We start from the raw sequence: 13,165 nt of genomic DNA, 5'->3' as shown, positions 1-13,165 counted from the left end.
AATCATTTATATATATATATATATATATATATATATATATATATATATATATATATATATATATAAAACAATAAGATAACAGAGCAAAATCTCAGTCCATATAGGTGTCATTTTCTGACCGGTTTTCAATGACATAGTCAGAATGAAGATTAAATCATTTGGACCTCCATTTCAGAACCCCTCTTAAGCAAGACAGATCACAAGCAAAAATTACCAGGAAATAATCTTCAGGTGATGAAGAGTTGCTAAATGGTTTAAATTGATGAGATTTGTCCTTTATGTTAACTGAGTGTTTCAAAAAAGTGAGTGATGGGTAGAATTATAAAATTGGAGATAATTACAAAACAAAAATGTGATCTCAGTAAAGTTTCTTTTGGATGTGAATGGTGTGTGAAGTTTACACAGAAAAGGAACTATGAAAGATAATATTAAATCCTGCTTGACTAAGCCTCAAAATAGTATTAAAATCAAATTTCACCTTTGCATTCCTCTATACTATGCTATTGCATAGATTATGCCACACTTCCTCTCCTCACATGATCCAGGGGGAATTGTCTAGTTCCAGCAAGAGTTTTGCATGTTCTTCTATTAATAAATCATTATTCTAATGTGGTTGCCAGTGTATTTATAATCTCTGATTATTGATCATCTTTCTCCTTTATTATTGGCTGTTCTACATAACTATGTACCCAAATGACATGGTTCTTTGAATTAAAGCACATCATTTAGTTTCCCAAGAGTTTTCTTTCTCTTCCCTTGAAAAATTGGGGAGTGCTAATAACCATTTCAACTATTCCCTCTACTCCCATTTATTCTTTCTGATTTATTCCAGGAGATGAAGATGAATGTATATTTTCCCTTATTGGTGCTTGTCATTCTATGGCACAAGCTTAGGTTAAATATATTTTTTTGGGGGGAGGTCTCTTCATCTTTGTCAAAAGAGTCTCCTGTGCTTCCAGGTTCAAAGAATAGCAGCATTATGAAGATCAACTTCTCTTCTAGTGTCACCTTGATTCAAAGCTCTGGCTGTTTCAGAGAGGTCAGTTAGTATAGAAGTTCAATTTTCACAGAATTTAGAGCTTGGAAGATCCTTATGAATAATCTAATTAAATTTCCATGTTTTACAGACATAATCCAGAAAAGTTGTAAGTCAGAAACTGTTGATTTAATAGATAGGATAGAAAAAAGACACTGAAGTTATCTAGCTGTCACCCAGAGCCTTCTGGGGACTGCAAACTGCAATGAATCCTACTAAGAGATTGGATTGAGTGACCTTGCAAAAGTCTGTTTCTTTACCTGTCTTTGTCACTAAAGAATTCTATGAAAGTCCCTTCTGTCCTCAATACTCTGTCAGCTGTGAGGGAGATAAAGATTTCCTAGTAGACATAATTGGGTAGAGAAAAAGAAAAAGAATGAAAGAAGTAGAAATGTTTCTGTCAGTTTGAGTGGCTATCATCATGTGAGTGTAGGACATGTGACTGATTACTCTCACTTCAAAGCCACATATATTAATGTTATTGTAAGCTATATGTTACTTATCTCAATCATTGGGTTCAAGAGAGAGAAATTAAAAGAGCAAACAGATCTGAAGAATAGGAGTACTAATTGTAGCAATTACTGTTACAAGTGTTGTTTATTCATTCTTAAGACTTGACCTCATGAAGCCACACATTTCACAAAAATAAACTTGCTTTCCTAAGGAAAAGTGAAAAGATAAGAAGTGGCTAATCTTCATAGATGGTGGGAAATGAAATTAGGAGGCAAGGAATTGAGACTGGGACAAGGGTATGGGGAATGAAGAAGATTGAAGGAACTGATTGAAATCATTAGAGTTTTGAGTTCCGTCTAGTGGCCAGAATGGAAGACTGCAGGCTGCTGAAAGGACAATGTTGAGCAGTCCCCATAGGGAGGGAACAATTTGAGTATATTTACAGGTATTTACATCCTAAATGCCATTAGAAAGCTCAGTGGATAGAGTGCTAGGCCTGGAATTAGGAAGATTTAACCTCAGACACTCTTTAGCTGTGAAACAATAAACAAGTCACTTAACCCTCTTTGCCTCAGTGTCCTCATCTGTAAAATGAGCTGCAGAAGGAAATGACAAACCACTCCAGCAACTTTGCAAAGGAAACTTCAAATCAGATCAGAAAGAGTTGGATACCACTGAAAAATGACTAAAAACAATTACACTCCAAAGCTTTTAAATGGATTTTAACCTATGTGACAACTGTCACGTATGTATAAAGGAAGCAGCCAACCAACAAACATGGACTATTTAATACATATTTATTATGTCAAATTCAATTAGGTGAAGCACTATCATCATGGAGAAAAGAAATATTAGTATTTGAAGCATCTTTCTTTAAAGAAGAGAGCAGAAATTTGAGGAGATTAATATATTATCATGTATTTTTTCTTAGAAGCCTGAACGTATCTTAGAAAATGAAAATTGAAAGGCACCTTTGAGATCATCTCTTCCCTTGAGTTTAGTGCTGAGAATCTGAAGCCCAGAAAAAAGTCCGCAGTCACATAGTAACCAAGACATAGTACTGGGAAGTAATACACATTTTTCTGAATGCAAATGCATTGCTCTATGCAGTCATCAAAAATGGATTAAATTTATTCCAACTTGGTCGCTCCTTCTCTTTCCACCTCAGCTCCAATTTCAGTCAAGAGGTCTTTTTCAATCAGAGATTACTTTTTGTCATGATATATGACTGGACAGTCATCTTGGTGTGACTTAGGAAGCAGCACAAATTCCCAGCATTTTGTTCCCCATCTTCCCTCCCTAAATAGTTCCTTCACTGGCTTGTCCAGCTGCCTGAAAGTTCCGTTAAGAAAATCTCTTCCTGGAGTTTAATGCACTGGGTCCAGGAGGTGTCTGTGAAAATAAATGTTGAGTTACATAGGAGTAGAAAGGCATTCACCCAGCCACCTTCAAGATAAAATTTTTATAAGATTTGGATTTTAAATCAGTTTGCTGTTAATCAAGCTCTAAGGGGCAGGGAAATGGGTCTAGGAGAAGTTTATGGGAAGAACATGGGAATTAGTTGGAGGGAAAGTGAGGGAAAAGCTCTGAAAGCTCTGGAAGTCAAGCCAGAGTAATTTTTTTACTCTAGCTCTATAGGAACTCCTTCTGACCCTCAACCTCTAGCAGTGTGAATATGTATGGGAACAAGCAGATTATTAGGTTAAAGACTTTGCCTAGAGATCCAGGAGGAGGGAATATCTTTTGATCAGGGATAGCCCTTTCCCATCTTCACCACAACTGTTTGAGGAAGTTTGGCCATGCTCAACTTTCCCTTTTGGAAGGCCTCAAAGCCCAGGGAAAGGGTAGCTAGAAAACCATCTAATAGATCCCCATTCTCTGTCCTGCACTTCTACTCACTGTAGCTCCGAAGGAATGGTGACAGTCATTACAGGTCGTGTAAAACCATTGAAATTGCAATTTATAGTGCGGGTGTAGGCCCCCATGTTTTCAAAGACCAGCCAGTCACCCACTTGAAGTTCAGGCAGCATGATTTCTGTTGGACCTAAACGGTCAACGGCATCACACGTGGGACCCCACAGGGTGGAAGGATAGAGACATGGCTTGCAATTGAACTTCTGTATCAGATGGGAAGTAAAGAATTAGTATTCAGCTAAATAAACTCTCTCCTGTCTCATACCATCCCCATTTCCTATTCCCTAGCATTCTCTTAGTCTTAGATCTTGTTCATCTCTATAAAATGTCTTCCCTCTCTTTTCCCTGATGAATTCCTTTTCACTTTCTCTGTTGGATTTTCACTTTAAAACTGCCCTCAAAGGCCACCCCCACTAGCATTTCTCCTTTAATTTCTATACACTACAACCCTAATCTCCTCATAAATTTATCAGGTAATATTGTCTAGTCTAATTATTTTTAAAAACTTACCACCCTACCAAATTTTGAGTTTCACAGTAGCAGGGTCTTTGTCTTACTGAAATTTTACTTCTCCCTTAATATACTGAGCATAATTTGATCCTGAACAGGGCATGCTTACTGAAGGTTCAACAAATGAATGAATCAGAAGTGGGGGTATGCAAATTCAAAAGCACAATAGCTGAATAAATTAGAGCCAGGTACATTGTAAATGCCACAATGCATTCCATAAATATATGGCTTATTTTCCTATAAATATTTTGCTCTATGTTCCTAAATGCTAAGATCTCTACTTCAAAAACTATCCTATATCTATGGTTAAAGCATTTGATTTAGAGTCAGAAAGACCCAGTTTTAATTTTGTCTCAGGCACTTACCAGTTGTTTAACACCTGGCAAACTACTTGGTCTCTGTGAGCCTCAATTTGTAAAGCATAGCCTTTGATAAATCTCGGTACTTAATAAATAATTTCTGCCAGAAAACTATATTTTTCCTCAGGTGTCTCAGTTAAATAACTAAAAAAAAAATCACTCTTTTGTAGGGCAATTGCTGCTAAATGCACACCAAAATATATAGGCAGGTAAATTTGACCCATTTCCTTGTTTCAAATATTTCAATGGCCTCTCCCAAGAAAACTTAATTGGCAGTGACTAAGCAAGGTTGGCAGCAAGGATGTAGAGGTACCAGCTATATTCAAGTCCTCTTGGAAGCCATTAGGTAATTTTTGCGCTTTCCCCCATGCCCAATTCAGGGGTGAGTTGTGAGTAGAGGATAGGGGAAGATGGTCAAAATTACATCTGAGAGCCCATACTGATCTGGAAATCTTATGGAACTTGCTCTTTAATGACCAAATTCTTAGGAAATAAGAGTCCCTACTGACTTGCTCTGTTCCAAGAAGTTCCATGTAGCTTAACCTATTTTATCTCCAGAACTGTCAAAATCAGCTCTTGCTTCCTTGCCTCTCTTACCTTCACTACACGAGGTATCCTTGTTTGTCTCTCCCTCAGCATAAGGGCAAAAGAATTATAATGACCATCGTTGATATAATACATCAGTTTCCGGCCACCTTCTGAGAAAAGAAAAAAACTTAGTCAGGAGGATGTTTGGAGCTGGTGAGGCTTGTGATTCTCTGTTATGATTGTCCCAAGGTTCTCTTTCCTTTAATACTTTTTCATTCTCCAGATAGACTGTGGGTTCTCCAACACTGGAGTTCTTCAAGTAGAGGCTGTGTAAAGGTGCATAAAACAAATACTGAGAACCTTCCTTATACAGAGCTTGGTGCTAGACACTGGGGAAATACAACATTTGCATAAGACAATCCTTTCTATCTTATGTAATCAGCCTGGAAAGATAACTGAATCAAGATTGGAATCAAGATCCTACACAGGAGAGTTTGTACTTTATCCTAAAGACAATGGGAAACCACTGGAGATTCTTGAGCAAGGAGTGACATTCATTTCATAGATGATATTTTAGTCCTTCCTCCATGTCTTTGCATGAGTAGGCTACAATGTAATAACTATTATTCAGATCACTTCTACAACTTGGAATCCCTAGCTTCCTTCAAAGCACAACTCAGATACCATCTACTCTATGTGGCCTTTCATGATCCATGAAGTTGGTAATATTCTATCCTTCTTGCAACTACTTTGTGCAACTTTTTATATATTTTGTTTTTATTTAGCTGCATGAAGTCCCTTCCCTACCCCTAACCCCAGTGGAATATCAGCTTCTTGAGGTGAGGGACTGTTTTGTTTCTTTGTATTATATGAGGTACAATTTGCCTGGATGACAGGATAGATTATTTAGAAAGGAATTATATGAAATAGACCTGGAAAAGTAAGGTAGCATCTGCTTGGGAAGGTCGAGTGCCAAGCAGAGGAGTGTGAACTTCACTTGGAAGACAGGAGTGAATCACTGAAAATTCTTGAGCAGAGCAGTAGCATGTTAAGATCTATGCTTAATTAAGCTGATACCTGGCATCCTACAAAGGACCAATTAGAGGAGGTAGCAACATATATGCATGGGATAAACATTGGTTCTCTGGTCAGAAGAACAAATCCCACCTTTAACACTGTAACTTTGGGCAAAGCCTCCCTGGCCTTCAGCTTCCTCATCTATAAAATGAAGGGGTTGAAATAGATGTCCTCAGGTCAGTTCCAGCTCTATCTATGAACTGATGTGCTTAGCTGGGAAAGAATGAAGGGTGGCAGATTTCTTATTTGGCTACTGAAGTAAATTACCAACAGATGGTAGTGAGAGTCTATGTCAAGAAGGTGGTCACAGGAAATAAAAGGAATATTCAAAGATGGATTTTAATAACTGCATGCAAGAAAAGAGAGAGGATCAGAGAAAAATCAAGCATAACCCTAAGATAATGATCCTGAGTTATCATGGCAGTGGTTGGGCTAAACAGAAATTGGGATGTGAGAAGGAAAAGCAGTTATTGCATAGATAGGGGCTAGATTATCCAACTAGGAGTTCTATCCTCTGAAATTAGTTACATGATGCTATGACTGGAGCCTCCAAAGGCCATGAGTTGGTTGGGGAAGTTTTTCCAGTCTAATGTGACCTGCACACTAGTCTGGCACACCTTTTTCCACCACATTCTTCTTGCCAATGATATTGAGGACAGCAGTGCATATTTTACTGGCATAGAAGCGACCAGGTTCAGCTATGATCTTCACTCCACTGCTTTCTGGAAAATATTGGTCCAAGGATCTATTGATCACAGCTGCTAACTGTAAGAAAAAGAATGTTCTCTGTCAGTATAGACCTCCCTACCTGGTCCCTAAACCTCCATTCCCTTCCAGCCTAGCCAAGCCAATCATCCTAGAGCCACATATATAATGACCCTTAGCACATTCCAGTAAAGTCTTATGCCTCATGTTCACTTGTCCCATGGAGGTGTTACTTGTGGCTTTGGATCTTGGCTGCTCACCTCTTCAAATGTAGGTACAAAATTCTTCTCGCCTGGGAAGCCTCCTCCAATATCCAGGAATCCCATTGGGTGTCCCATCTGGAGGCCCAGGTCAAACACACGCCGGGCATTTGCAATGGCCTGGTGGAAGCTCTCTGGTGTCTGGCAGCCAGAACCCACATGGAAACTGAGAGGAGTCAAGCAGTGTTAGCATTGAGCAAATGCACAGGTGCACTCATGAAGACACATGGGTGCATGTGTTCTTGTTCACTCATAAACACAGAAAGGTTCCCACATAGACACAAATATGGGGAAACATACAGAGACATAAACAGATACTTTAGAAATGGTTTTCTGTTTGCAAAGCCCTTTATGGTTTACAAATCCTCACAAAACTTCCCTGAGGAAGACAAGGCAGAGATTGTTGCCTATCGTTGACAGAGTAGAAACTGAGACCCAGAGAAAGGAAGAAGTTTTCCCAGTGTCAAAGGTCAAGATCACAGACACTATAAATCAATAGTACAGCCCAGGTTTGAATCCAGACCTCCTGGCTCCTAGATTAGGCCTTTTCCCCTTCCAGCAGCCAGGGAGAAGTAGGAGTCCCTAAAGTCAGACTCACCAGCTTCCAACCACAGTCACTCCCAAGTCCTTGGCAATGCTCAGCAGATGGCCACACTTGTCCAGGGGAGCCCCGAACTTGGCACTCAAGGGGAAGATACTGTCACTGTCCTCGGTCCAGATTCTGAGAACCATCCTGCCAAGGAATCACAGCCCACATTTCTCTCATGCCTTAATAAGGTTCACTAAGATAAGTAGTGCAGATATTGTCATCCCTACCTTTCTCTGACCATAGGGGTGAAATCATATAAACCAAATCTCATAGCTAGTGTGAAAGACACAATTTGAACTCAGATTAGTGCTCTATCTAATGCCTCACACTGTTTCTACAGAATGGCAAGCTATTGCCAAAGGGAGTCCTCAGGCTCCAGGAATCTCTGCTAGACACTTCTATTCCTCTTCACTCCCATTTCATCTTCACTTTTCCTCATTTCTCAGACAGCCCTGAATCAGCCTAGCTACTGATTCTGCCCAGATCTTACATCCACTTTCTAAGAACTATTGGCTTCTTCCCACAGTACTGAACCTCCACCTCATTTCCCAACATCTAAGTAATTGTTTTCTCTTCCTCTGTCCACATCCTGCTTTGTCCTCTGCCTCTTTGCTCTAAGACCTTTGCCCCTTCCCAATATACCTCACTGTGCATGGGCAGCAGACACCTGTTTGTATTATCTATTCATTGAGATTCCATCGTCTAGTCATGTCACTTATAGCAGACTTTTGCTTGTTCTCTATGTTTACTCTGCCCTGGTGCTGTGATTTTATGAGTGACCCGAGTGACCATCTGTCACCTACCCCTGGATCTTCTTGATGTCCAGTGATCAGGCATTTATACTTTCTAATCTGATTATCATCTATAAATCTTGTTCATTCATTTTCTCATTTATTATTACTTATAACAACCATAATAATACCTATCATTAATATATACATCTTTAATGTTTGCAAAACACTGTTCATGTTATGTTGTTTGATCTTTACAACAATATATTCATAAGGTAAATGCTTTTATTATTCCCATTTTACAAACAAACAAGATGCAATTGCTTAGGAAGCTCTTTCTCTGCCTTGTTCTCTCCTGCTTTTCAGGCCTATCTGGACTCATGGTTCAGGTTATCTCTGTTCATCCTATGATACCACTGACCAGCATCTGATGCTAATAATAGTGTCTTCCAGGGTTCTTCTGCCACCCTTACCTGGCAGTGGGGTGAAACTTGGCAACTTTGACAAGTTCTTCCTCACAGTCAAAAGTCATCAGCTGGACCCCATGGCTGGCAGCATACTGGAGATAAAGAGATCTGCTTACAGGTATTGGCGTAGATGATGCGGGAGGGGGTAATTCCCATCTTCAGAACCTGCTCCAGCTCCGCCTATGGCCGTACAGCAGAGGTTATCTCCCTTGGGGTTACACCTTTCTCACATTCTCAATCTGGGGGGTTTCATTAGAACTCATTGGAGCCTTCCCATTCCCTATCCCAAGCTCCCAAGGGCCCTAGAAAGCCCAGAGGAAAAGAACTGGAGACAGCCATGAGCTTCTGGATATTTAGGTCCTATTGTACCACCATCCCCATTCCTTTCCACTCTATTCAAAAAACTCTAATCCTTTTGAAGAAATTTTGAAGTCTTACAGGAAGGGAATAGATAAGTATAATAGCTCCTGGATGAGAGCTCCCAAGAAGTTCTTGGTGGGGGCAGGAGAAGGAAAGGAGAAGTAGCCAAAATGTTCTCAGTTCCTCCCTATCCACACACACACACACACACACACACACACACAAACACACACACACACACACACACACACACACACACACACACACACACACAAATGTATACTTCCCTTTCTGGTGGCCTCCTGTTTAAGTTTTTCAATCTTGCCTACACTGTACCCCTAGAGAAATTTACTGGAGATGTTACCAAAGGGAAAAGAGAAGGAAAGATGTGTCCTCCTTGATCTGTAAGCATGTTGCTCATGTTCTGATTTCCTTTCAACCCCATGGACCCACAGCCTGAGTTCTTTTATAATTGTCCTTTGTTTCTCACTACTTTGTGCAATCCAGAAAAAGCTCATTCTTTCAAAGAACCTTTTCCTTCTAGCCCTCCTGAATCTTCTACCTTCCCATCATCCACCCCCCCCCCCCCTTTCAGAGCTATATTGATATGGGGCCTCCTTGAAGCTCACCCGACTTGCACAGTCAAAGCCAGTGCCCAGATTGGCCAACACCTGTAACACACTGGGGCTGTTGTTGCACTTCACAGCAAAGAAGGGGGTCACACGGGGCAGGGTCTTCAGGAACATCTGGTGTTGCTCAGGCCAGAACCCCCAAGTCAGTCACCATGAAGGCATCTCTCTCATCCTGTAGGGGAAAGTGTAGGGGAGGATCATCTCTGAAGAGGACAAGGAAGAAACTTTCCTGACTCTGGTTATTGTGTAATCTGCATTCTGCTTACTCCAAATCTTAACTAATTAAAGTTGTCCCATGAAGTTGTGGAAAAGGAACCATTGACACTTCTTGACTGAAGGAGACCTGGCCAGGGAATCAGATTTTGTACTTCAAATTGAAGTTCTGACACTTTCTAAGTATATGAACTTCATTAAATTATGTAATTTTGCAGAGTTTTATTTTCCTCATCTTGCAAATTAAATATAGTACAACTTGTACTTCCAAAGTGGAAAACACTTATGGCCATTAAATTTCATCCTATTTGATTAATCTCAGTATTTTAGTGTATAAATATCCTTTTGAATCCTGAATTTGTTTTCTAATGGTTTTAGCTAGCCCTCTTAGCTTTCTGCCATCTATAAATTTGTTATATCTGACAGCAAGCCTTTATCCAATCTTTGATAAAAATCATAATCAGCTCAGGTCCATGAACATGTCTTTAAAGCATTGAAATGATGGCTGGCCAAGCAAACATCTCTTTGACCCTGTTCATTAGTATTCTTTGGATCCAGCCATTCAACCATTTTTTGAATCCATCTAATTGTACAATCATCTATGTTGTATCTCCTAAATTTTTTCTACCAAAAAATATTATGAGATTTTCATCCAATGCTTCACTAAAATTTGGGTAAATAATATCTCTATCATTTCTCTGATTTACTAATCTACTATTTATCTAAAAAAGAAACTAAGTTACCATGACAAGCCCAAGATCATTCTAGTCACTAGCTGTATGACATTGAGAGTATTACTTAGTCATTTCTGCCTCATTTTTCTCATCTTGTAAAACAGGGCTAATAATAGCACCTATCTAATAGGACTGTGAGAATCAAATGAAATAGCATTTGGAAAGTTCTTTGCATATATTATAATGTCATATAAATGCTGTTATTATTAATATTGTCATCTTTATCTATCAGTTTCTGGGAATTTTAGTGTGCTCTCATCAGGCCCTGAGGACTTTGAATTCTCTAATCAACTCTTGAGAATCCTTGTATCTTCTTCTTTTAAGAATACTAGGTTATTTCATCAAACTCTGGGAACTCTGAGATCTCCCCCATACTCACACAATCATAATTATCCAATGCTTTCCTCTCCTCTTGTTCAATATTCCTCTCTGTCAGCATTAATCCCTTTAAACTAGGCAGTGGGAAAACTATCAGGGAAGTAAGGACATAGCTAAAGGAGTTAATTTTTTTCTTGACTACACGTATTTATGATACTTGTTTACTTGTTTGTTTACTTTCTCAATGGGATATAGGTGAGATGAAAGGGAGAGAAGCTGGATTTTCCTTTGAAAATAGAATAGAATTTTTAAAAAAAGAAAATGGTATTTCTTAGCAGGATGAGACCTTAAAATAGAATATTGGATTTGGGAAAGGCAAACAATGTTAGAGCTGAAAGTTAGAAGACAGAATAAGAGGACCCAGGGGCATTTTGAACATAAAACATAGAATGTCTATGCTTGGAGGGATACTAGAAAGTATAATATAACAGGTTTTCAGGAAATAACCCTTGAAATGTAGACTTTCATAGCTGCAAGGTACCTTACAATATAGAACATTACAGATAAGAGGGATCTTAACACAACATTGTAAGAAGAAAGATCTTAGAACACAGTGTCAGCTGGTGGGTTTCATGGAATTTTCATCAACCCCATCATTTGATAACTTTAGAAACGAAGCTAAAAGTGATTAAGTAATTTGCCCAGTGTTACATAGAGACTTGAGGGAAAAAGACTACTTATCATCTTTCTTCTCCATTATTAGATGGCAAATAGTTTCAGTCCTTCCAGAACTGAGTTCCTCTTTCCCTGATTTCCTCACATTCTCAGAACCAATGCCTCAACTTCTCTTACCATGTTTGATAGTTCCTGGATTTTTTCCTGGATAAGCTTCCAAGCAGAGACTCCTGGTTCAAGGCAGATCACTTGCTCTTGTAGTTTGTTAGGGTTTCCAATCCAATCACAACTTTGAATGCATGATTCTGACCCATCAGAGGGGATCTGAAGACAGGTTCTGGAAAGAGATAGCTGTGAATTGTCTATCTTCTGGCTCATCCTAACTCTCCATCTCACTGGCACTCAAGTTTAGCTCGTTCCCTTTTTTTTGGAAACAATCTTCTCCAATGGATTATAGGATTTAGAGATGAGAAAAACTTCATGAAAAGTCTAATCTGATCTCTCATTTGGTCAATGAAGAGCCAAGACAAAGAGAACTGAAGATTTCGGCACTTTCTTAGATTTGCCCTCCCTGGCAATGGGACAGCCCTTTTACATTCAAAGACCTTTTATATACATCAAAGTAAACTAGAAGAGTCCCACAGTCCCATCTTCTGAGTTACCTCATGTCTCCCTTTAGTCCTAGGGAATCAAAATATTGACTTCAATCCTAGAGAACCTGGACCTTTTTAGACTCTGGCAATTGAGAGATCACTATCTCTCAGCCCCTAGGAGTTTTAGTATACGCTCCCCCACTCCTGAGGACTTTGACTTCTCTACCATTAGCTCTTGAAAACCCTTCTGTATCTTCTGAGAGCACTAGGGTTACCCCCATCAACCTTTAGAAGTCACACAGTTATCCCAGACCCATGCGAATATTGTTATCCCATGCTACCCTCACCTCTTAGCTGACATTCCTCTGTAGAAGTGCTGATATCTTTGGACTAGAAAATGATGAAATTGCTTCAGGTGGAAGAAAGCGTTTTCAGAAGGAAAGAATAGAATCCAGACAAGGCTAGTGCTTCCAGACTGTGAATGAGCAGTGAGAGGAGACTATATATAAGGAACCATGCTTCAAACCTGCCCCACCTAGTAGTAATCTGTCTTTCCCTCTTGTCTTTTACATCTCAACACCCTTCCTCCCCCCTCCCCAACATCAATCACACACCTTCCTAGATTCCCCAAAGGAGAGTCACCATGTAAAGGTCTCTTCTGCTCCAATCGAGGGTGAGGCTTGAGTGTGTGACGCCTTCACACACTCCTTTGAAGACAAGTCACAGAATGGCAGGCAATGACAGGGCAGTCTTCAGGAAAGAACTCAGAGCAAATCTGTCAGGAGTTCACAGAATCAGAAGTTTATAGAGATTAAGAAAGTTGTCCAAGAGCACATAGAAAACTGATGACTGGAACTTGAGCAGTGAAATAGTGAGAAGTTTTTACCCATAGGTGAGAAGTAGCCCACTTTCAATGTTCTATGGATGTAGTACGATTTAAGTGCCCGAGATCATGACTTCAGAGCTGGAAATAACATTTGACATCATCTAATATACCATTTTACAGGTGAA

General features: G+C 39.5%; 1 protein-coding gene across 1 annotated transcript; it reads right to left on the bottom strand.

The window, feature by feature from the left end:
- Positions 1 to 2,270: 2,270 nt before the first annotated feature.
- LOC141563820 (antizyme inhibitor 2-like) lies at positions 2,271 to 12,627 on the bottom strand. The gene is given in 12 exon segments (XM_074305420.1): positions 2,271 to 2,881; positions 3,389 to 3,606; positions 4,870 to 4,970; positions 6,495 to 6,642; positions 6,843 to 7,008; positions 7,441 to 7,575; positions 8,636 to 8,730; positions 8,732 to 8,809; positions 9,619 to 9,747; positions 9,749 to 9,793; positions 11,739 to 11,898; positions 12,502 to 12,627. Coding segments are annotated over 12 exon segments (1,314 nt in total). The 5' UTR covers positions 12,516 to 12,627; the 3' UTR covers positions 2,271 to 2,856.
- Between the last annotated feature and the right edge of the window lie 538 nt (positions 12,628 to 13,165).

This window comes from Sminthopsis crassicaudata, chromosome 3 (assembly GCF_048593235.1).
Source record: "Sminthopsis crassicaudata isolate SCR6 chromosome 3, ASM4859323v1, whole genome shotgun sequence".
Classification (NCBI taxonomy): domain Eukaryota; kingdom Metazoa; phylum Chordata; class Mammalia; order Dasyuromorphia; family Dasyuridae; genus Sminthopsis; species Sminthopsis crassicaudata.
Note: the sequence above shows the minus strand (reverse complement) of the source record. Positions and strands in the feature narration are given on the sequence as shown.